General features: G+C 46.7%; 1 protein-coding gene across 8 annotated transcripts in view; it reads left to right on the top strand.

Annotated features, from left to right (window-relative positions):
* Positions 1-25,794, top strand: part of OTOF (otoferlin) — a 1,702,209-nt gene that overhangs the window by 1,238,907 nt on the left and 437,508 nt on the right. For all 8 annotated transcript variants that reach the window (XM_069605607.1, XM_069605606.1, XM_069605604.1 and 5 more), the window contains 5 exons: positions 7,027-7,153; positions 11,613-11,667; positions 12,815-12,946; positions 17,714-17,776; positions 20,820-20,904. In XM_069605607.1, coding sequence (XP_069461708.1) covers positions 7,027-7,153; positions 11,613-11,667; positions 12,815-12,946; positions 17,714-17,776; positions 20,820-20,904 — 462 coding nt within the window. The remainder of the gene's footprint in view (positions 1-7,026; positions 7,154-11,612; positions 11,668-12,814; positions 12,947-17,713; positions 17,777-20,819; positions 20,905-25,794) is intronic.

Raw genomic sequence — 25,794 nt, 5'->3', positions numbered from 1 at the left:
CAAGTTATTGAAAGGGGGAAGGTGTGTTGTGTTTACATATGTAAATGTCATTAGGTAAACATAGAATGAACAAACACTAACGAAGCTATTTAGTTCTGAGCATGGAACTTACATATTCTATGTTCTGTTTATGTACCTCATGTAATGTTCCATGAGTATTCTTAGAGTGTTATGATTAGAGTGTTTTACATGTGAAGTTCTGAAAGAGTCAGTTGGGTCCTGCCTTCAGAGGTGGTGCCTGCTGTCGCTGGAGCTAATCTTCAATAAATAAGTTTGGATATATAAACTTGTATGGTGCGTCTAAACTTTACACATAGCTATTTATTTATTCGAAGAGGATAGTTTTAAGTGTTTTCAAACAGTGGTGTATTTTTCTTGAGATTGCTTGGATATAGGAAGACTGTTCCATGCACTGGCAGCTCTGAGAGGAAGTGATCTACCTTTTCCCCGGACTCCTTTGACATGTGGTACGGGAAGGAGGTGTGCTGAGCGTGATCGCAGAGTCCTGTTGGGTATGTTTCATGTCAGCGTATGCTTCAAGTAATCCGGCGCCTTTCCATGTACAAACTGATGAGAAGGCAGTTGGCAACCAACTCCACAGTCAGGTTAACCAAAGTGGCCTGCTCCGTGCCTACACATCTGGGTTTAGCCCAAGTGCAGCATGGAAACTGTCATCGTCTAGGTCATAGGTGATGACATCCATATCATGAATAAAGGCGACTCCAGCCCCTTCGTTCTCCTCGACCTCCCTGACACCTTTGACACGGTCCATCACTTCACACGTGCATGCCTGCTCGCAGATAGAATGGTGTTCACATGGACAGTCCTCAACTGGTTTGCATCCTGCCTCTTGGACAGATATCAAGCAATTCAGATGGCCAACTTCACATCCAACCATCACCCTTTCACCTTCAGAGTCCCACAGGCATCAGTACTCTCCCTAGTGCTCTTCAATCTCTATGTGGACCCACTTGTGTCACTTTCCTGTGACCCTAAGATCGCATTTCACCAATACGCTCCCAAAACTCAGTTTCACCTCAAAGGGAATTGTGCTCAAGACATTTCACGCCTCAGGAAAGGCTTCTTCAACATCCAAGCTTGGATGGCAAGCATATACCTGAGAATGCGTCCTACTCGGCCAGTCATCTAAACAGGAGGCCATCCAATGGTGGCTTAGTGGCATGCAACTTGATGGATTTGCAGCGTAGTTGCCCTATTTGCCAAATCAATCATGTAAGTTATTGACAGCATTCTCTTCTTTCAGCCACATGTAAACAAAACAAAACACCTGAAATCTACTATCACACTCCAAGAAGATAAAAACACTTCTCCACATGAGGATTTAAGAGGTATGGTTCGGGCCCTGGCAGTCTCACACCATGATGGAGCAAATGCCTTCCTACATGAACCCTGAGCGTACACCTCGCACCCCTTAAGACGTTCAACAGGCCACTACATGCCTCATTACAAGAACTAAAAAATGCAACTATATCACCCCCCTCTGAAGGGAATTGCACTGGCTACCAATCCAAGGTGGGATACTCTTCAATATGGCCTGCATCGCATATCTGCCTGAACATCAGAGTGGGAGACATGCCCTAAAGGTGAAGTCCAAAATCCCTTGCAACTATTCTTCCAGATCCATCTGATGATTATGGTCAGGCTGGCACCTTAGGGAAGTGGGCTTTCGACATTCCAAGCAGAGACCAAGAACATGCTCATTTTCATTGCCTTGGTGGGACCCGCCGGAACAAAGTTTCAACAACCGCTGACTTCCCTGCTTGACATCCTCTGTGAAAGACCCGGCGCACCCACTGGGGGGAAGAACCCCTGGTAACTGAGATGCCCTGCAGCAAACAGAGGCAGAGATCTGCAGAGGAGAGATCTAGATAGAGTTGAAGCTGTGAAGACACCAGGACGTCAGGTGAAATCTACATCCCTCAATACCAAAGAGAACTACCTCTCTGCTCCTCCTCACTGGGTGTTGTCTGGAGCTCTGTCCATATCACTGCCACAAAAGCTGTTCCTCCTCTGGACAGGAAAGTCTACAACGCAACGTAATAACTTCAATTGTAATCCAAGACCCGTCACCAGCTCAGACTCCTCCAAGGACCTCTTTATCTTCTCCCCTCCAGTGTTGACTACAGAAAACCTCCCCAAGACTGAAGCCTGACATCTCTAGGGCCCCAGGGAATGGCAACCCGTAACCATGACAGTCTTTGACTCTTGAAACCCAGCAAGGTAGACACCTTGGTATCTGAAAGCTGAGACTGAAAGTTGGCTTCCTTTTCTCATTTTACACCATAGGGCACTCGAATTTCATTGAGGCGTTAGCAGAAAAAATACCACAAACGTAAAGTAAATTCAAGAGGAAGTCAATGTCTGAAGAAGTGAATTCAGAAGAAGTCAGTGCCTGAAGAAATGAATTCAGAAGAAGTCAGTGCCGGAAGAAGCGAATTCAGAAAAAGTCAATGGGCCTCACTACGACTCAGGCGGTAAGGGTTTTACGGCGGCGACCCTTACCGCCTGAGTACGAGGTCCCTTAGCGCCATGGCGGACTTAACACCTGCTTTTAGCAGGTGTTAAAATCCATGGCGCTAAGGGACCATGGAGTTAATTACGCCACCGTAATTTACGGTGGCGTAATTAACGGCTTCCCCACTCCCATTATGCCCTATGGGGCAAAAATGGGAATGGGGAAGGGTAAATGGGGATTGGGGACTTACCGCCCCGCCAAGGTCGGAATGGGGCGGTAAGTACGCCATGGTGGTAAAGTCACGGCCCAGGCGGTAACTTACCGCCTGGGTCGTAATGAGGCCCAATGTCTGTAGAAGTGAATTCAGACGAAGTCAATGGGCCTCATTAGGAGTTTGGAGGCAGCCATGCCCTTAAAAAGGGCAAACTCGGGTCCGGGTTCCCTGAATGGGGAAATACTGGGCCATTCTGACCTTGGAGGGCCCGGTATTTTCCCATTTAGGGAACCCGGTCCATTCCCATTCCCGTTTGAGCCCCCGTAGGGCTCAGTGGGAATGGGGAGCGTGCTAACAATGGGCCCGTTAATGGAGGGCACGTTGTTAGCATGCAGGGCTGCTCGCGGGACCCGCTAAGGATGTCTGGTACAACCAGGCGTCCTGAGCGGGTCCCGCGATCTGACCTCGTAATGGGGCGGTAAGGGGTTAACGGCTCCGACACCTTTACCGGCGCCATTAACCCCTTACCGCCCTCCTCGTAATGAGGCCCAATGTCTGAAGAAGTGAATTCAGAAGAAGTCAATGTCTGAAGAAGTGAATTCAGAAGAGGTAATAGGTGTAGAAGAGGTTTGCTGGGAAAAGTAATGGGGGAATTCCTGTTAGCCATATTGCCTACTTTGGTGACACAATGTCCCCAGGAGTCATGGGGTTAGGGACAGAGACAGTTGCACTGGTCCATATCTCAAAGGGAGATGACCCCAACAATAGACAATGTAGCCCACCAGGTTTTTCAGGCCTTACCCCTTTCCCAGGCTGCCTGGACATTCCCTGAGTTTGCTTCTACACCTGCTTAGCAGTCACCCCCGGACCATTGGCTTTTACTAGCCCTCACTCCACCACCTCCTTCTTGTCACTCACCCTTCCTCTTTTCTGGCATTCACCTCCTCCCTCCCCTTCCTTTTAACTCTCTTCCTTCCCTCCTTGTGCTGCCATGCTCCATGCTCTGTATCCATCATGCCTCACTCCTTCTCTACCCTGCAGACTTGACTCTCATCTTTTCTCTTTCTCTCCCTCTCACGCTCCACACTGTCCCCACCCTAGGTTACCTTTGTACTCCATTCTAATCCTCCCACCTCCTCTTACCCTGCTTCAGATCTGCTCTTCTACCTCCTCCACCTCTCCTCTCGTCTCTCCCTACTTCATCTCTCTTCTCTTTGTTCACCTTATTTCGTTGCCCAACTGCCACACACTAATATTCTCCTAAGTTTCTGCACCTGTTACTTCCAGGTTTCCCACTGTTTTGCGTCCCCTTCTTTCCATGTGCTGTATGGGCGGCAGGCTGTATGATTGCTTGAAGACTCTCCGTTGTGTACAGTGGTTGAGTGTGTGTTGTGATTGTAAGCAGGGTTTAGGTACTATAGATTCAGCAGGTGACACTAATTAACTTATATATTAGTGAGGACCAGGTGTTTTTTTAAGAAACAAGAGGACAGGATTGGCCCCTTTGAACACAATAATCTAAGCAAAAGAGATCCTGGGCCTCATTACGAGGTTAGGGGTAGTCATGGCGCTATTAGCGCCATGACTACCTCCAATACCGGTACCGAGTCTGCCCTCGTTCAATGGGGACTTACCGGTCTATTCCGACCTTTGCGGGACCGGTAAGTCCCCATTGAGAAAGCCATTCCCCATTCCCATTTGAGCCCCCATAGGGCTCAATGGGAAGGCGCTAATAACGGTACTGCAAATTGCGGTACCGTTATTACCTCTGAAGTCCCTTAACGGGCCCCGTCCAAAGCGCCTGGTAAAACCAGGCGTTAAGGAAGGCACCCGCTATGGGACCTCAGAAAAGGGCGCAAAAGGAATACCGGCACCGATGTCCTTAACGGTGCCCGGTATCCCTTTGCGCCCACCTCGTAATGAGGCCCTCTGTCTCCTCTTAGTTATTCCCTAGGATTCTTTAAGAATTGGTAGACAAACACCAAGCAGTGGAAGCACACCAGAATGCAAAGCTTATGTGAGTATACTCATTGAAACTTCACAATTTGAATACAAAAATAATACATCTTTTTTATTACACATCAATTGTTCGTAAAAAACGGACCGTAAATGTCATTCAAATATCATTCTAAAATTGCGAAAGTTACTCTAAGAAGAAGTAACAAAAAAACCTCAAAAGCCATAAAATGGAAGAAAAGGAAAAAGACAGAATCAGTAGACAATTGAATGGCTCCACATACAATTGAACATAAATCAAACAAAACTCGTGACTAAATCACCTTACTGATAACAAACCAAAAATGTAATATCTAAATCACAACAAAATATATTTTTCAATTTTTCTAAAAAACGACACAATAAATGAAACTGGCAATTTGCACCATTATACATGCTCATGTCTAGTATCATTACCGATGGTTTTGTTATAGGGTTTATCAGTACAGTATTATTTTGTTAGCTTTACTGCTTTGCTATATCTGTGGAACCAATCTCACAGTTTTACGAGCCCGACATGTTTCATTCCAAATTAGATTCTCATTAATTTAAGGGAAATTCATCAGGGGATCATAATCATAAAACATTCACTGTGTCAAGAGACAGGATCTCTTTTGCTTAGACACTAATTAACTGACAGAATGATCGCTGTTTGGCTTCCTGATGCTATTCTACCTTTGTCGGCCATTTTGAATTCCCACCTCAGACTGTGGCAATCGATGCAATATGTCAGTACCCGACTCTCAATCATCTCACAAATGGATAAGAATGTGTGGTTCTGATGAATGGGGATTCCACAAATGTATGCCAGCCGGGCCCTCAACTGCCCGAAGGAGCAATACCAGTGGACTTGTGTCTTTCAGTAAACCAGCTTTCCTCATTGGTATCATGTGCGCCAGCATTTACCTCTTCCTGGTCCCCCATCACAGAGCGGGTGGTGGTCATTGGTGCCCCCGGCATCGAATCACAAACATTAGCCAGGAACAAAGCTCATAAAATGAGACACATACAACTCCACACAAGCGCTGCCATCTGCTTTTCATTGATACATACATGCAAGAATATATAGGAAATAACTCATACGTGGTTCTCAACCAAGCATGGACCCTGAAAAATACCCTTTGTCCTAGTTACTGGCCGCCTGTGGAAGAATCCATAGAGGAGGGGCTACCTTACAAACCCAAAGGGCTTTTCCAAATGTGGAGATTCCTCTTGTTAAAGGTTTTTGTACCCAGCACCATCACCACCAGAGTGGTCCACAGGCGCTCATGCAAAAATGCACTCGATAAAAACACTGGATTAAAAAGCATGGTTCATAATATTATAACAAAATACTTCTGGGCAATGACGATATTGGCATGAACGCGAGAGGAGAAGATGGATACGCAAGGCAGAACGAGTCGCGGTGGATACAAAATCTTCAGACCGTCAAAGCTGGTCTCAACCAAGAAATTTACTCATTTGAGAAAACTGTATACATTTTTATGACAGAATGTTTGTTCTTTGTGCCTGTAATCATCCTTCTAAATATGTCACACACATAATTAGGTGTAGCTGTAAAATGTTTAACATGCGTTTGTGTAAATTTAAGAATACCCCAACCTATTTCATCTGAGTTCATTATCTGACTCAGTTAATGTTATGTCATACACGATGCAGTGATGCAACAATTATATCTTCTTTATGTGAAATTCATATATAGCAGATGAACACTTTACTTGAATAATGTAAATTGTTTCACATGTAGTGCAGTAAGAACATAATTAACAAATAGGATTAGGATCTATCTAATTTGTATTGTCTGCTGTAAATATTAATGCTGATACTAAATAACATGATTATATTACAAATACTGCCAAGAGAGCTATTTTTGACAGTAGTGCTATTCTAGTGTTCTAAGCAATTAGCATGTAAATGGAAGATTTTCCTGAGTGTTCATTGGCATGGCATGCAAACACATGTATCCATCAAATCCATGTGCCAAACCCCCTCCAGCAAATCTGTTTAACCTGCTTCTCTTGACCTTCATACTCAGTTTTTTAAATTTCTTTGCTAAATTATCATGCTGCCTTATTTTAGCATTTACTTTTGTGTACTACTCTAAATAAGCCTTGAACATCCACAAATATATGTGTAACATGTATATTTATTTACATGGATGTATCCAGTCAAAGTGGTCTATGAATTATAAGGAAATTATAAGATTAACTGATCAATAAAAAAGAGACACTCTAGTCTGCAGTGTTCAGTTGTGCTGGTAGTGTTTGATGTTGTAGGTGCCTGCACGCACCAGGAGCCGCATGGCGTACCTGAGTAAGGCTCATTGTGTTGTCTTTGACAGATGACGCTGCTGTCCTGGAAACGGAAGACCTGGACCGGAAAGCCATACGCCTTGGAGGAGGCCTGGATCCGGACTGCATCTCTCTGGCCTCCGTCACAGCGGTTACCACCAACGTGTCCAACAAGAGGTGAGGGGTTCTCTGTCCACAGCTACTCTACAGCATAACTCTAGTATTGCTGCATGCCTTACCAACAGGGACAGAGCAAGGGATTTAATGCACAGGGCGTAGTTGCTGGCAAGCATAGCGCAACGCACTCGTCGACACAGAGCAACACAAGTTCGAATCCCGGTCCTGCTTAGAAACCTCTTCAGTATTAAGCGCATTATAAATAACTAATTATAATTATAAGGATACTGGAAGTGTGCCGCGTCATTGTGCAAGAATGTCAACACTTGTCACCTCTTGTGTGGTGGTGTAAGAGGAGCCAGCACATGTGTGTTTACCATCAGCGGCAGAGGACATGCAGGGAAAGGGATTGCATTCAGTGACAGTGTTATCTTCTGCTGCTCAACCATTGCAGGGCTCACTTCATGTGTAGCTCCTGAGTCTCGATTCTCTAGGAGTCCGGCCATTGCTAGGCTCATGACAAAATGGCCGTGCAAGGAAAGAACGGGAAATAGGCGTCACTTGCTACACCCCTGCCTACTGGAACACCAGCAATCCAGGCCGCGCCGAATTTCTTTCAGTTCAGGGAGGCACTCAAGACCTTACTCTTCAGTCAATACGGATGTTTTACCTAGGATTCTTGCGTTCCCACGTCACACCCCACTCACATGGCCCAGGCTGGATATTGTTACCCCCGTGCCTCATGTATTACCCTCAATGACATGCACAGTGTGCTGTTGCTTCCTAGGCAGGCTCACACTGTGTAAAACCTCAAATGCAAATAGAATGCAGGTAATACAGGAAGCAGTGGAGGAAGGTATCTATAGGCTGGGAACAGAATGAAATAAGGAATTCACCCACAGGACATGCAGCTGTGCTGGCAAAGGACTGCAGCATTGGCCGTGGAGCGCGTGTTGCTCAGATGCACCGCCATGTTTTCAATGGGCCAGAGCACCTGCTGCACAGAAGCCTTGATTAGCAAATGCAAATCAGGGAATATGCTCATGGCGGTGTAGTCAAAATTACAGAGACGGCTGACATTGCCCACTTTTCCCAGGGACTACAGACTTGTGACTACCCTCAAACCTGTTTAAAGACTGCGATCCAGGGGTGCAGGAGGTCTGACCGGTTTCATGGCCAGTAGTAGCCAGCGATGAGGGTGCCCAGGCACATAAACTGAACGCATTGCCAGGGCCTTTCTGAGTGGCCATTGGGCCAGCCCATGGGAGGACGGATAAAGTCCTGATCTGGTCTGTGGTTTGAAACTTTGCAGAGTGGCTGTGATGGGGAGTCACAGTGACTGGCATGGTTTCCCTGTCCGCATAATAATAATAATAATGCATTCTTATATAGCGCCACACACCCACAGGTCTCAAAGCGCTGAAATAACGGAAGACATTATTATCCCACAGAGTAGTACTCAATCTAGAATGAAAGGCTGAGTTCACCCTGCCGGGATTCAAACTTGCCACGGCAGGCTGCGCACCGATATACTAGGGGCACGCGCTTAGCTCGCTGTGCTTCCTGACCGGCTAGTCATATGCACATGCATTATGTGTCCCAGTACTATGACTACACCATGCTCAGTGCCCTGTGCATATTAAGTGGCAGGGGCGCTTGCATGTGAGGAGCCCGTGTGTACACGGCATGCAGTGCAGCAAGATATTGAATGTTGTGATAAAAGTAGACAACAAATGTGCATATGCATGACTCCACCCCTCAAGCTCATGATCAGGAGGAGGAGGAGGAAGAGAGATAGAGAGAAAGAGAGAGAGAGAGAGAGAAAGAGAGAGACAGAGAGAGAGAGAGAGAGAGAGAGAGAGAGAAAGAGCAAGAGAGAGACAGAGAGAGAGATAGAGAGAAAGAGAGAGAGAGAGAGAGAGAGAGAGAAAGAGAGAGACAGAGAGAGAGAGAGAGAGAGAGAGAGAAAGAGCAAGAGAGAGACAGAGAGAGAGAGAGAGAGAGAGAAAGAGCAAGAGAGAGACAGAGAGAGAGAGAGAGAGAGAGAGAGAAAGAGCAAGAGAGAGACAGAGAGAGAGAGAGAAAGATCAAGAGAGAGACAGAGAGAGAGACAGAGAGAGAGAGAGAGAGCAAGAGAGAGAGAGAGAAAGAGCAAGAGAGAGACAGAGAGAGAGAGAGAGAGAGAGAGAAAGAGCAAGAGAGAGACAGAGAGAGAGATAGAGAGAAAGAGAGAGAGAGAGAGAGAGAGAGAAAGAGAGAGACAGAGAGAGAGAGAGAGAGAAAGAGCAAGAGAGAGCAAGAGAGAGACAGAGAGAGAGAGAGAGAGAGAGAGAAAGAGCAAGAGAGAGACAGAGAGAGAGAGAGAGAGAGAGAGAGAAAGAGCAAGAGAGAGAGAGAGAGAGAGAGAGAGAGAGAGAGAGAGAGAGAGAGAGAGAGAGAAAGAGCAAGAGAGAGACAGAGAGAGAGAGAGAGAGAGAGAGAGAGAGAGAGAGAGAAAGAGCAAGAGAGAGACAGAGAGAGAGAGAGAGAGAGAGAGAGAGAGAGAGAGAGAAAGAGCAAGAGAGAGACAGAGAGAGAGAGAGAAAGATCAAGAGAGAGACAGAGAGAGAGACAGAGAGAGAGAGAGAGAGCAAGAGAGAGAGAGAGAAAGAGCAAGAGAGAGAGAGAGACAGAGAGAGAGAGAGAGAGAGAGAGAAAGAGCAAGAGAGAAACAGAGAGAGAGAGAGAGAAAGAGCAAGAGAGAGACAGAGAGAGAGAGAGAGAGAGAAAGAGCAAGAGAGAGACAGAGAGAGAGAGAGAGAGAAAGAGCAAGAGAGAGACAGAGAGAGAGAGAGAGAGAGAAAGATCAAGAGAGAGACAGAGAGAGAGACAGAGAGAGAGAGAGAGAGCAAGAGAGAGAGAGAGAAAGAGCAAGAGAGAGAGAGAGACAGAGAGAGAGAGAGAGAGAGAGAGAAAGAGCAAGAGAGAAACAGAGAGAGAGAGAGAGAAAGAGCAAGAGAGAGACAGAGAGAGAGAGAGAGAGAGAAAGAGCAAGAGAGAGACAGAGAGAGAGAGAGAGAGAAAGAGCAAGAGAGAGACAGAGAGAGAGAGAGAGAGAGAAAGATCAAGAGAGAGACAGAGAGAGAGACAGAGAGAGAGAGAGAGAGAGAAAGAGCAAGAGAGAGAGAGAGACAGAGAGAGAGAGAGAGAGAGAGAGCACGGAAGTGAGAAAGCGAGAGACGTGTATGTGTTGTGCACCACAATGTGGGGAGTTAACATGTCAGTAGAACAGTGCAGCATGGATGTGACTATTATGTAAGTAATACTGTAGTAAAGGGGTAGACACTGTATGTGACGTGTTTTAAATGATGTAGAAACTACGCAGGCCATTGCATGTGTGAGGTAGTGTTAGAAATGTTGGCAAATTTCACTCATTGGTAAATTGGCCAATGAAACGAAGGGGGATGTCATGCAGCGCAGTACTCCAGGCTGCTGAGACGCAAGGTGGAGCTCAGAGCTTCACTGGCGCGACCGGTGAGGCGAGGCAGCTTTTATAGATGTTTGGGAGGGTCGCCAAGCAGAGACCTCTGTCCATGAGAATCCACAGGGAGATGGAGTGAGTCCATCGGATGGAAATGAACCTGGCGAGGGTGGAAAGGCTGTAGGGCTTAAAGCTGGAAGGACAGTCTGCTCTGTCTTTGAGGGTCTCCAAAGCGCGATGCAGTAATGAAAGGCAGCCAGGCAGTGCCTCAAGAGCAGAATCCAAGGCTGAATGAGGACAAGGAGAAAGTGATTAGTGTGTCCTCAGCCAAAAGATGGTATGAGAAACGAAATGAGAAAATGAGTTTACGGGGAAAGGAGGTGTAAAGTGAAATGAAGCGGAGGCAACTACAGACCTTTGAGGGACACTCACAGCGGTGGACGCAGAGGAGTTGCTGGTATTCCTGGAGATAGGGAAGGGTCGGTCAGAGAGGGAGGAGGAAACCAAATCAGGGGCCACGTCCAGGGAGCCAAACCTTGAGAGGGCCAGTGGAGGATGGGCAATAGTTTTGAAGGCAGCAGGGAGGCTGAGGGTTCGAAAATGGTGCTGTGGAACTTTGAGGATTGCTGTTTGCATTTCTGTTTTCGGCTGCCCATCCTCTGTGTTCTCAAGGTGATGCAGGCTGATAGCACAGAACTCTACTGTCTCAAAATGGCTGGCTAGCAGGCATGAAACCTGTCCTATTAGCTGTAGTAATGACGGGGTGGGGGTGGGGGCGATTACACGAGCTGGTTGAGTACTCTAAGAGCATGTTAATAAGATGCTGCCGCGAAAGGCTTTGCTATTGGCCACTGCAGTGGATATATCTTTGGGAAAGATCCACCAAGAAGTGACAGCACACATCCATCATTGCAGAGTGGATACTTTGGCAGTGCTTGACTATCCTTAATGCAGAAGCTGGTTCATTTCTTCCACTTACTCGCTGTTGTATTGCCATTGTATTTTAGTGCCTCTGAAAGACATCCCCTCTGATCCGTGGCTCTTCTCTATCCCATGCAGGTCAAAGCCGGATATAAAAATGGAACCCAGTGCTGGCAGGCCGATGGATTACCAAGTATGTCGGAGTTTCCCATCTTCGCTTCCTTTTAAATTATGGAAAATAGTTCTTGGCTAAGTAATGTGTATTACCCCCGCACTCCCCTCCACAAAAGGGGAATTCTCAGCTAAATGGAACGCTAAGAACATGCATTGTGTAAATTGCACTCCAGTTTATACCAGCCAGGATATTGGCCAATCAGAACACTTAATTGATGTATTCTCTGTGAATTAAGTCTACAAGAAAAAGCATCACAGCGGCCATTTTGTGCATTTTTGCTGTATCTGGTTCGAAGCCGTGCTTTACTCCTGAGATACTCTGTTGAGAGGCTTCTCTCCAGAGCTAAAGATAACCCACCAGATCCACCCAACATGCACTTCTCACTCATGGATCCGTTTTCCAGGCTTTCAAAAGCACCAGTAGCCTGCCAGGCCCAGCCGTCCCTGTGAAGGAATTGTGGTTGCGTGATTAAGAATTGGGTTTATGTTCCATGTTCCAGCATTCTGCGCGAGCCTTTGTTTCCTTTATGACTTGTGGTCTCAGGACTATCATTAGTTTTCTGATAATGCAATGCATTTACTCAGCCTGCCCTTCATGGTTTTTTGAATGAGGGATTTAGGTAGACCAAAGAAAATTGCAGTACTGACATCTAGACACCCAGAGCAATAGCATTAAGACTCATATTTCTCAATGCCATCTCCTTAAAATAAGTGATATGCCTTCCTATTGTCAAAGACATTCTAAATGCCTACCTGACTTAACCTATATGTAAATATTCTATCCATTGTTGTATGACTCTGTAACTGTAAATATGTTTATCAACTATATTCTATCATGTATCCAAGTTCAAGCGCCCAGTTACCCTTGGGTTAGGTGTCCTGTATGAGTGATAAACTAAACTAAACTAAACTAAACTAAACTAAATCCCCTGCGCATGGCTGAAGTGTGCTATTTAAAAGCAAAGCTGAGCTGTGGTCTGTGCAATGGTAGTCCGTGTTGGTGACAGAGCGAAAACATCCTGCATTTTAATGGGAAAATGTAGTCCTGATGAAGGGCGCTTTCTGTGCCTGGACAGTTGTACTTTGCTTGCATAGAGTCTTGTTTTGCAAATGTACCTGGGAGGTTGCATATTAATGCTGCACCTGGTTGTCATTGTCCATTCCAGGTCAGCATCACAGTGATTGAGGCCCGACAGCTGGTGGGGCTCAACATGGACCCGGTCGTGTGCGTCGAGGTTGGGGATGAGAAAAAATACACATCCATGAAGGAGTCAACAAACTGCCCCTACTACAACGAGGTAAGTGACGACCACTCAGTGTGGTTCTACTCTGGGCAGCTTGCGGGTGGATGGTTACCCCACAAACGTAATTAGCCCACAGCATCACACAACAGCTGCCTGCGTGTGCATCACACAACGTTGTTGGGAGGAATGCATTATGTTACTAATGTTCACAATCACGGATCAATGCGACATGGTGCTGCTAAGCATTAACACAGACTACATTGTATGTGTCCTAAGCATTTTGTAACGGTACCCCGAGGAAGAAGGTAAAAACCGAAACACTGTTCAGTGCGCACTCACGCAGCTGTGAACAGGGTCTGAATCTGAGGGATCTTAGGTGTTGTGGTTTAACGAAAACCCATCATCGCAATGTTTTGCAGGTATGTAACTCCTTCAGGGAAAATGTGTTTAATAATAAAGTGAACGTTTTGGGGTTGGACAGACTATGCATATGTTCCCAAGGTGATCATTCTTAAAATTCAATTTGTGTCTGATTGGTGACTACTAAAAAATGTTTACTAAGTTTTTCTTTTCCACCATCTTGCTGTACAGTTTGCGGCTCGTCCAGCCGGTATATTTCATCCTGGATAGAGTTCTAACCACACATACAGAGCTGTCCATTTATCCACCACAGTATAACAGTTATGTTATGTTACTTGGCATTTATATAGCACCCTATGTATCATTGGCATGACCTCAAAGCGTTGGTAGGTTGAACGCCCTTGGGAACCGTAGTTCAGATCAGTAGAGAGTGAGAGTGTGTCGCATGGTGCGTGGGTGCACCGGATATGTGTGCAGCTGGTGTAGTTGTTGGATGGTAGCTGCTTCCTAGCGATAGGTCGGTGCTGAGGAAATCAGTTTGATGTGTTCAGTCTGGTGGGTGGACGCCCAGACTGGGTTCTGGCTGCGCTAGGCCTGAGGAACGCCTATGCTAGCCGGAATGTACTTTCGCAAGCTGTGTTTTATTAGGGTGATGAGGTGTTTGTGGGTCGTGTTCGTATGTGAACAGCTAGGCCGAATTATCAGGGGTATAGCTGTGTGCGAGTTGAATGATGGTGTCTAGAAGAGAGTAAGCATGGTGTTGAGATATGGTAGTCATCCATATAAGCGCCTGAGACCATGCACGTGAGCAGGACAGTAGGGACGTACAAAGCGACATACAAATATATAGCGGCACGGTGAATAGAGTTCTAAAAGGCATACAGATATATATGGGGATACAGGTGCATAGGATATATCCATGACCCCATTGATCCATAGCTGCAAAACCCAACCCTGGAGCTCCACCCGGACCGGCACCATCCACCCCATACACACCATCTGCCCCATCCGTAGCATCCGCCCCATCCGTAGCTTCTGCCCCATCCGTAGATTCTGCCCCATCCGTAGCATCCGCCCCATCCGTAGCATCCACCCCATCCATAGCATCCGCCCCATCCGTAGCTTCTGCCCCATCCGTAGATTCTGCCCCATCTGTAGCATCTGCCCCATCCGTAGCTTCCGCCCCATCCGTAGCTTCTGCCCCATCCGTAGCTTCCGCCCCATCCGTAGCATCCGCCCCATCCGTAGCATCCGCCCCATCCGTAGATTCTGCCCCATCCGTAGCTTCCACCCCATCCGTAACATCCGCCCCATCCGTAGCTTCTGCCCCATCCGTAGCATCTGCCCCATCCGTAGCATCCGTAGCTTCTGCCCCATCCGTAGCATCCGCCCCATCCGTAGCTTCAACAATGTCCTTGCACTGGCCAGGGATGGTTTCCTTACTAATGGGGAAAAGTTGAGAATTTAATTTATTGTTGTGGGTAAAATCAAAAATAACCTTGTAAAAGTAGCCTTTACACTTCCCACTTTTTCGGAATGGGTGTGGGCAAAAGAAGTAACGGAGCTGTCCCCTTGGAGACCCTTCCGGATCAAGTGGTATTAGTTAGATGTTTGCAATGTTACTCGTTATTTAAGCAATGATTTATGGGCCCAAGCGAAACTAGGGTGCAATCGGAGGCCTATACGCTCATACGAGGCTGTCGACGGGCCTGCTAGTACGAACCCCCTTTCATAGGAGGAGGCCATGCGGCCAGAGGAGAGGAGCTAGCCACCGGCAAAGAAGAGGAGAGCGGGAAGTGGATGAGAAGGCCGAGGCAAGACCAGGGGACCGGGCAACCTCGGAGGGTGCTGGGACATCGGGGGGACAGAGCTCGACAGGAGTCAGGATCCATGGAGTCCCTGGATACTGAAAATCTGCGAATGTTTGCTGACTTTTGTTTTTTTACCAGCCTACACTTTTGCCAAATCTTTTTACTGAAAGTGCCGCTTTATTTTACCGCAAAACATGCACCCATGCACGACCCTTATGCTCACCCGTTCTATATACCTTACCCCAATTAACCATCTACATTTTGGGGTAACAAAAGTTGTAAAGAATAAAGCAAAATTCAATTGGGTATACGGTGGCTGGATTCCAAGGTGCAACAAGTCCTAATCGGGTGTTAGCCAGCGCGGAATTGCAGTTTTGCTGGCATCCAATACTCTAGAAAATGGTGTTCCGTCTTAAAAAGCTACAGGTACAGCTGAGTATAATTTCCGTCTGAATGTCTGGAGACAACTGGTTTCCCGTTCTGAGATAGGCGGTGCATTTCTAAAGGATCAGAAAGAAGTCATCTCTGCGGAATACCTAAATGGGAGTGGCCAATATTTCTAAACTTTCCGCACAACTGGTTGATATTATATAATAAGTCATTTACACCGCACCTGTACACAAGTGTTTCTAGGTGTGACAAGACAACGGAGGGAAGATAGAGGGAGGACATAAAAGACGATCTTACTAGGCCTTGTGTCATTCAGATTTTGCAAGTGCGAGAACGAGAAGTGCAAGGGGAAAGGGGAGAAAGTGCAAGGGAGCGGGGAGGGGAAAACAGGGCAGCAATGCTCTGAGTAAATGCAGCCAAGGCAGCACGGCTCTGGGTAGTGCAAGGAGAACAAGGGACTGTAGGGTTACAGTTACAGCCCCCAGGTGTGTGGTGGGCCCAGAGGCAGTGCACGGGTGAATGATCAAGAAAGACCCTGATACCCAGTGAGACTCTGAGGGTAGCCAAGAAGCCAGTCCGTACAGGAGACAGGTAGGTCAGGTAGGTCAGCAGGAGAGGGAGAGAGAGGAGCAGAGGAGAAGAGGAAAATGTTGAGCTGCTTCCAGAACTTCAGTTTGAGAGGGGCAGGGAGGCTATTCCAGAGGGAGGCACCTGCAGAGGAGAGAGATCTACCACCAACTCTATACCTGGAGAAGCGTCTAACCCTTTGAGAGTTGGAGGTAGCTGAGAGAAGGGCTCGAGAAGGAAGCTATTTTGGAAGATTGTGTTGGAGGTGGTGCGGGCCCCGGCCCCAGAAATCCTTGTGGACAATGCAAAGGATCTTGAACTTCAAATTGCAGCCACCAGGAGCCGGCAGAGCGGTTTCAGGGCTGGAGAGATACGGTCCATGGGCTTGAGGCCAAGGATAAGTCTTGCAGTCCTGTTCTGGATTAGTTGCAGAGGGCGGAGAGTAGAGGAGGGCAGATGAGAAAGAGGCTGTTGCAATAGTCCAGCCTAAAGAGAACCAGAGCTCTGGAGACAGTGAGCTTCTGGGAGAGAGTGAGAAAGGGAAGAGGCCGTTTGAGGAGGTGCAGCTGGTAGTGGGGCTTCTTGGTGACATCCGAGATGTGAGGAGAGAAAGAGAGAGTAGAGTCGAAGATGACACCAAGGTTTTTTGCCTCGCCGGAAGGCAAAGGAAGAGGGTCCAAGGCAGACGGCCAGAGTGAGAAAGGGAAAGCAGGGGCAGGGGTCCCAATGAGAAGGATCTCCGTCTTACTGGCATTAAGGCAGAGATTGTTGGAGGTGCGCCAATCCTAAATAGCGAATATGATATGATATTATATGATATGATATGATATGATATGATATGATTGTTTATTTATATAGCGCCTATACACAGCTCTTAATAATCCTGCACATCCATAGAGCTGCAAGTGCCTCGATGGACGTTCCATTTAATTAGAGTCATGCTTCTGGAGTCTGCAGTTCTGAAGAGACTGAGACAATATACAAGACCCCGTTACATACTATAACATGTATGATCAAGAGAGGGGGCTCTACACTGAGATACTGGGAATGCAGCAACAAAGCCAAAGCATCCAAAACAATGCACCAAGAACCATTGCAGATGCCGAGTCAGAGCCACACCTATGTCCATGCCCCACCTTGCCCGCACCTATAGTTAGGAAAGTGACAGATGACCTGGAAAAGATCACTCATTAAGGCTACTCATAGAGTGGCAGTGCCAAATAAAATCCCACTTTCAACTTTCCAAAGCCAGGAAATCCTGCACCCCTTTCATTGGTCCACTCCTATACAGACAGAGTTCACCCCGCTCATGCACGGATCCTAGCCACAAGATGGCCGCCACCGGCCTCTGCCTCTCCATTTCTGTGCCTGCTCATTGAATCCCTGGGCTCCCAAGGGGGTGTGGATGCCTGATCCCTAAATCAAGACAGTGTGTACAGTAGAGATACATGTGTTATGGTGGCAATGCTTGCATTTCAAAATTCACTGATTGTGTCAGCGTAATACACCTTTAAGAGAATTCCTAGTTCTCTATTGAGCAAGTATACTAGTTGCACTAGTGCTGCAATTCCTGACATACCGTCATCATAACTCCATATGACACGATGCATGGGAATATCTTGATTTGTTTGCATGTTTCACACACACTTTGAACTGTTCATAAAAAGGTGTGGTGTTCTCCTTCTCTCCCCAGTACTTTGTCTTCGATTTCCACGTGCCGCCGGATGTGATGTTCGATAAGATCATCAAGCTGTCTGTGAGTATAAGTGACCTGGTCTGTCGTGACAGAGTTGCCTGCATGCGTATTTCCTAGGCCGAGGACTCTGCGGAGCCCTTCCAGGTTTCCGCTGTCGCTGCTGAGTTGTCTGTGTCTGGCTGGTGGCAGGATATTCATTTTTCACCAGAATGGGCACCGTAGCATACTATTTCTTCATGTATGCATAATAAGCTGCAGAGAATAGTGTGAAGGAAAGAAAAGAGATGATCACATTTCACTTCAATAGTTCCAATTTTTGCAGAATTGATAGAAAATATTCTATACATTTAAAAAACAATCAAGTCAACGGAGTATTAAAAACATATATTATTTTTAGGAGCTTTCATGGGCTAATGACTAGCACAGTAATATATTAGGTGCAAAAAGCTCTGAGTCACCTTCTGGTCTCCACTGTCCTCTCTCTATGTCCATCATGGAAGCGATTCAGCTAGAGAGTAAAGGGAGGCCCACGAGGAACCAATGATTAGGGGACCAAGATAGGGAGTGAAATGACTAGGCAGGACATGAGCTTTGTTTGCAAAAAACAAAACAGATCTTAAAACAGGATGGGTCTCTACACACATAAAAGGTCTTCAAGTAAAAACTCCACCTGGTTATAAATTGAAATCCAGAACCAAAAATCAGACCATCATGAACCGGGAGAGAAAGAAATTCCCACTGATAAGGAATTTAGGATCAATCAATGCACTCAGTATAGACATCAGTATAAAAATAAGAATGTATTTGTTATAAAGAATTTTCACAAAACAGAAGAATAGACAATGGGCCTCATTACGGCTTTGGCGGGTTCCCTAAATGGGGAATTACTGGGCCATTCCGAGTTTGGAGGGCTTGGTAATTCCCCCTACAGGGAACCCGGGCATGGGCCTTCCCCATTCCCATTTGAGCCCCCATAGGGCTCAATGGGAACAAGTGCAGAGAGCTAACAATGGGCCGATTACGACCAGCCTGTTGTTAGCTCCCTGGTCCCCTCGCGGGACCCGGTAATGATGACTGGTTTTACCAGGTGTCCTTACCGGGTTCCGCGAGGGGACCTCGTAATATTGCGGAATGGGTTAACAGGTGCTGCCATCATTAGCGGCGCCCGTTAACCCATTCTGCAATTCTTGTAATGAGGCCCAATAAATCAGAAAGTGCAAAAAACTACGCTGTGCAAAAGATGAAGCGTATATTCACAAGGCTGCTTGCAGAAACTTAAATATAATAATGTTTTCTAGATATATGCCGAGTGGTTTGTATTAGTCCATGCATGTCAGCTGATGTGCATTTAAGAGCGCTATAAGGACAGCATGCAGAGCTGTGTTGAGGATTACGAAATGTGAACGATTACCTGATGTAACTTTGACTGTTCCGCAGTACAAACATGCAATAGTACTTACAGAGCCTGCTAACAATGTGTTCTCGCTGTATGCAGAATTGTTTACATTAGTCCATTTGTGCAACTTATGTGCAAAGAGTACATTCAATAGTTCTTAGAAAACCTTTGAAAAATGTTTTCCAGATGTATGTGGAACTGTTTGACTTAATCCTTGTGTGTGATAGTTAGGGGGCGGTTAATGCGAGCATTTCTGTGAATGCACATTATATTCCTTGCACAGTGCACATTGTAGCTTTTTGCACTTTGTGATATATTGTCTATTCTCTTTTTATAAAAATGTTCTATAATGTATACATTCTCATTTCTCTATTAATGTGTAGTAAGTAATAGGTTTGTTGATTGAGCCTAAATTCCTCATCAGTGGGGAAGTTTTTCTCTCCTGGTTCAAGGCTGTTTGATTTTGGAAAAGGATGGGTCACAGGGCGAGACAAGGGACTGTGAGGGGTAGCGAGCGTCCATATATGTGTACACATCAATGAGCAGGACAACTCAAACTACATAGAAAAACAATACACAATATAGCATGTCAAAGGTTTCTAATAAAATATTAGTCAAAACAATCTGAAATGAAAATTAAGTAAACACATGGAATAAAAGTAAAAATCTAAAAAACTGTAAAAATGCAACATTGTTTTGCGTGTAGGAACATATAACGGGCATGTTTCTCCACCGTCCAGCTACATGTAGTGTAATCTGCTCCTGTCTGCCCCTAAAGTCTAACCATTCACCAGAGGGATTATTGTAGCTCAAATCCTTTGAAAGGAAATTGAAGTTAGACTCAAGCCTCTCAAGTCTCTGGGGTGCTCACACTGCAGCCAGCAAATATAATTATGGATGCGTCTGAACTGGGTAGCAATGATCCTTCCAGCAAAAGGAAAAGCGAAAGGAAGCCGTGATTTTACACGTGATTGAATTTAAGCAGCCATTCACTTCAGGGAATGTTGCTCTTCGAAACCAGTGGCACAATAACTATTGTTATTAGTATAACTATTATTATGGTATTTATTGAGCACGGAACTAGCTTCAAGACGCAACAGAGGTACAGAGGTATACAACAACAAAGATACACGCAGCACTTTTCAGAGGTAAAAACAGAAAATGTATACAGAGGGGGGTAGGATACAAAGGGGCACAGAGGAGGGCTGCAGCTGTACAGGGTGGCCGGGAGGAGAGGGGTGGACAGCACGTAGCGAGTCAAGTCGCGCAGGGGGCGACATGATGGCCCATGTGTTGAGGAGGAGAGACTCCTTGAAGATGTGGGTCTTGAGTTCTTTTCTGAAGTGTAGGAGCGTGGGGGCGAGTGTGATGGTGTCGTGGAGGAGGTTCCATAGTTTGGGGCGTAGGCTGAGATGGCTTGTTTCTGGTCCCCTCCTTTTTGCAGCGGCGGATTTCAAGTCTGTCACTGCTGACTTGAGCTCACACTGATGCAAACAATCACCAGCCGCAGATTTGACTATGACTAGTGGCCCAGCTCTGGGTCAGGCCTGGGTTCTTTCTGAGCGAGAAGTTCATGTATGCTTCACTTCCAAGGGGTCATTGCAGGCAATGTAATTTTCAGAAATTCCCCTCCCACGCCCTAGGCAGTGACTGCCAATCTGGGTGGCAATCCAGTTACTCATCCTACCCTATCTCATTTTTTCACAGGTCATCCACTCAAAAAACCTCCTGCGGAGTGGGACGCTGGTGGGCTCCTTCAAGCTGGATGTGGGCACCGTTTACACACAACCTGGTAAGTGTTGCTGGTGCTACCACAGTCTGCTTTTCGAGGGGGTGTGGGATTTCATATGGAGAGCATGTGCCACCAAAGGCCCTTAATATTCCCACAAAGTCTATTGTGCTAATTTAGGAAGTACAGGCAAGTGGTTGTTACAGTGTGCAGCGGGGTGTAGCAGGCACTGATGTAAAACACACATTGGCATGGGCAGTATCAGGGCCAAGTTTGCATTTTGAAAGCTGTTTGTCCTGTGCCCGTGCATGCACTCACAGACAGCACAAACATATAGGCAATGCAAACAGATGGGACCCACTCACAATGGTCATACAAGCCACCATGCACACAGGCCTCCACTCTGAGCAAGGCTGCCAACATGGCAGGCATACTCTATACAAGACCAATTTACATGAAACTAGAAAGAGGACTCGCAGCACTTTGAAGCAGTCTGTACAGCAGCACAGGTGGTGTGTAGGGAACCCAAACTAGACATACAGGTAGCCTCACACACAGCCTAGGACTGGCCCTTTGTTCAGTATACTAGGTACCATTAGACAAAATAGGGGTGGCCCTGTTAGTTAGTGAAGGTATGAATGACCCCCATCAGATGGAATCAGTATGAGTCCATATGCAGTTCAGATAATCGCCATCATGCGTTATAGACTTTCCCTGCTATGACAGTATATGTAAACCCAACACCTATCCGGTAGTATAGGTCTCAAACTATTAAGCTATACAGTCATAATAGTTAATAATGGGTAAATGGATGTCCCAATGGAAATTGAGGTAGTAATGTCCCCTCCATTAAGTGTAGGTTTAGCCCCACTATGCAGCATAGATAATAATGACCCCCCCCCCCAATTAGGCAAAATTGATACGGCTACATAAGGCATCAGAAAATGGGATGAAATTGATTAGGCAGTATAGCGATTGCCCGTTATGCTGTGTAGGATTTAAGTGCCTCAATCAGAAAGTGTAAGTGGTGCACACCTCCCTCTGGCAGAACAGGTGGGTTCCCATTAGGCCATTTACAGAACCTCCAGTTAGTAGTGTATATACTGAGGCCACGTCCTTATAGCCCCTTGGGGCTCAGGCCATGTAGTTATGGTCCCATTAGGCAGGACATGCAGTAATAACATGCGTTATGTGATGACGCCGATGGTGTCGAAATGCAGCATTGGCAAAGCAGTCCAGCAGCCCCAAACCAATCTTCTGCCCACCTTCTGCTTACTTCCCTGTGGTGCAGGGCCAAACTGGCACTATGCAGCCGAGGATCTACAAGAACCATTTATTGGCCCCAGTATCCCCCCGGTAGTTCTGGTGGGATGCCGGGGGACTACCGTACCGTTTCCGCCACCTGATATCCCAATATTACCGGGATATTACAGGTGGCGGAGACGCCGGTAAATCCCCATTCCCATGGAGTCCTGCAGGAGAATGGGAATGGGGATTTACCGTCGTCTCCTACAGGACTCCATGGGAATGGGGATTTAGCGGCGTCTCCTACAGGACTCCATGGGAATGGGGATTTACCGGCGTCTCCTGCAGGACTCCATGGGAATGGGGATTTACCGGCGTCTCCTACAGGACTCAATGGGATGGGTATGCCACAATCACAGACCAACTTGGTTTCCGGTCCGGCCAACTCGAAATGAGGGCCTTAGTCTCAGTCATAAATGTTCTTTCAATCAAGACAGTTAAATGTTTCTCTAGGCAGATGTAAAAAAAATGAGTTCTGCAATAATTCAATTGCCATTGCCAAACTGGCAATTAGGCTTAACCCACCTGATTACAAATGTCCCAATTGCAGAGGTACTGCCCATTTTAACATAGGACTATGTGGGGATTTTGTATGAATTACTGTGGGTGGTAATTCCAGCGATGGAAAGGAATCCATTTTTAGGAGGTAACTACCCCACTTTAGCTCCAGTCTCAGAATGTAGGCAGCACAGTGAAAGTGGCAGGCAATCTGTTACCACCCAAAAAGTGCCAGTAATAGATTTACCGCCACTTTTTTACTACACGGCTAAACTGGTCATGTGTCTGGCCTAGGCATGCAAAAAAGCCATTATAGCCACAAGTAAATAGCGGTGAGGCTGCACTGGCTCGTGACGAGGGGACCAAGGGCCAGTGGGAAATCTTGGCATTTAGTTCAAGTCCTTTCATATGGAGCATTCCAAAGAAACACAATGTTTATTTTGTATATTTTCCCCAGAGATCACACATATAGTATGGATGTCAGCAGGTTTTGAGAAGAAAACGGAAACAGATGCCTGCCAGACAGATTTTAGTATGATTTCATTAGCTTTGTGCAGAGGAATATTCGCATACATTTCCCCAGAAAAGTTGAAACTGCTTGCAGAAAGTCGTTTTAATGCATCCAAATTGTTTAAACATTCTGTTTATTATCTTAAAATATGCGTGCTTATGCAAAACACAGCATTAAGTCGGCTTTTGCAGAAGGGATGAATAATTCAGAAGCTCGGCGGGAGGAAGCAAGCGCACCGGCTGCCGCAAGGCGCAATTTGTTTGCCTGAGGTACAGCTGTAGACGCGACGCCCCAAGCTCGCAAACACTGTGACTGGGAGGAGGGGGAGGGGGGGCAGTGGCATAATGCGGTAAAACAGTCACCTAGAGGGGGTATGCCAGCCGTTCTTTCTTGGCAAGATGGCTGACACCCGTATCTGCAGGCAACGTCAAACACACGGCCCTGTATTATACCGCCATACCTTGGTTTGTACTAGAACCTGAAATGACACCTCTTTTGAGCGGAATATGCATCAGGCAGTTGTACTTGTAGGAGCACTGACTGCCGCCCAGGGCATCAAACTATTTGCCCAAAGATTGCGATTGATCGAATGCCCCATCTACAAGTTGGGTGGTTCTAGCCTATGAGGTGGAAATCTGGGACGATGAACCTTTATGGAGAATATGTGGGAGGGACGTCTTTCTCTGCCAGGTTCCCCACACCCCCTTAGGCCCCTCCACTGTCATACTTGGAATCCGCATTGCTGCCTTCATCTTGATTGCAGACAAAATCAAGTGGACACCCCTGCTTAGTTTATAAAACGTTCACACTGGAACATACTATTGATTCGGTGAACCAAATCCGGAGAGAGTTCAGGAGAGCAAAACAAGTGAAACTGGCTTTGCCGCGTGAACCAAAAGGGATGCTCTGATTGGACGACCTGGGTGACAAGGCAAGAACCCAGTAGCGGCCAATGAGAGACCTGGCAAAGACGCTAACAGGCAGCAGTGCAAAGAGGTGGAGGCACACACATCAAGGATGCAGTGGCGGAGCCAGGACGGGTGCAGGGGTGCAGCCACCCCCTCTGGCTCCTCCCAATATGCCCAGTGTGCCCCCAGCCTCCCGCTGGCACCCTATTATCCACCCCCGCTGCCCCTGGTACCAAAAGCTACCTCCGCTACCGCAAGGCTGCCTCAAACCCAGGGCTCTAGAGTTGGTCGCGCCAAGTCAAGTCAAGAGAGCAGCGGGTCTTTCTCTGGTCGAGGTAGAGGGGGATGTTGTTTGCACATCCTTCCAAGGTCCTGCTCAAGATTGTAGGGTTAGAAAGAAAACTGGGGGCATAAACAAAGGCCACCACCCCCCAGTGCCCCCCACACATCAATCTGTGCAAGGAGACTCCCTCGTGAAAGAGGGTACCTTTTGGGTATGCCCTGTAAGATAGATAGGGGCACAGGGGCCTATTCAGAGGTGTGAATCCAGTGAGATCCTGGATGAGTGCTCAACTGGGAAAAGTTGGGGTATCATGCTGGAAAACAGTTGGTGCATCTTATGATGTTCAGTATCGCAAATGTGTCCTGCCAGTCCCGTAGGTTGCCTGTTTTCCCATGCAAATGGCATGGAGCTCAGCCGCCTCTGGGGCTGCTTCTTGTCTGAGGTAGGATACTGGTGGCCAAACCATTCCCCAGTCTCGTCGGTATGACGTTGTTACATAGCCAGTATGTTTTTCAATGAGTCTTTTACCGAAAATATTTCAATGAAAAAACTCATCGGAAAATACAGGGGGGTTGGGTAATATAATATTATGTATAATTGTTAATTTATAACGCGCTTAATACCAGAAGTGGTTTCTAAGCACAGGATCAGGATTGAAAGCTGCGTTGTCTTGCTTCTAAGACAAATGCATTGCCCCTGATCTATCCTTCCTTCACAAGAGGATTTGGAGTAAATAATAAGACAGGGGGGGTTGGGGGCACCCCCCCAAATATCAAAACACAATTTCAATTCGTTTTTTCCAAAGAAATATTTCAGCAAAAAAACTCATACGAAAAAGAACTGGCGATGTAACAACATAGAAAGGTTTGGTCTATTCGGTCCGGGAATGAAATGATCAAGGTTGCACCCCAGCAATGGTGCAGGTGGGCTCACAGATGATAGCATGCTGGCCACTCGATTCAGACAGGCTCAAAAGCATTCACTCAAGCAGTTTTGTCAGATTCATTAGCTTTCTACTGAAAAGGCGAAATCTTGCCTTCAACGCCAACGTAAGGCCATCAATGCTATGCGTCGCTGTTATTGCTCGAGCTAACACGTACTTGCCAACCCTACCGATTTAGGCAGTAGGCTACTGCTTTTTAAGCAGTACTACCGCCTATAGATTTTGGCGACCGATCCTACTGCTTTTTACAGTGGCAGGTCATTTATGTGACTCTAAGGCAATTAATCTGTCTGTGCGGTGGGCAGGTAAGAGATACATTTGAGGGATGGGCTCAGATCAATCCAGTGACCTGACAGCTACAGCGCTCTGCCCTGCACTCTTGCCGGGACAGAGCTTAGGTGAACCACCAGTGTAGGCAAGTGGCAGAGCGTAACACCATCACACAGCATCTAAAGCAAGTGGCAGAGTGTAACATCATCACACAGCATCTGCCTATCAGACTGAG

The sequence above is a fragment of the Ambystoma mexicanum genome, chromosome 4p (assembly GCF_040938575.1).
Source record: "Ambystoma mexicanum isolate Mex_15411 chromosome 4p, UKY_AmexF1_1, whole genome shotgun sequence".
NCBI classification, from domain to species: Eukaryota; Metazoa; Chordata; class Amphibia; order Caudata; family Ambystomatidae; genus Ambystoma; species Ambystoma mexicanum.
The sequence above is the reverse complement of the archived record's forward strand: the minus strand, read 5'-3'. Positions and strand labels throughout refer to the sequence as shown.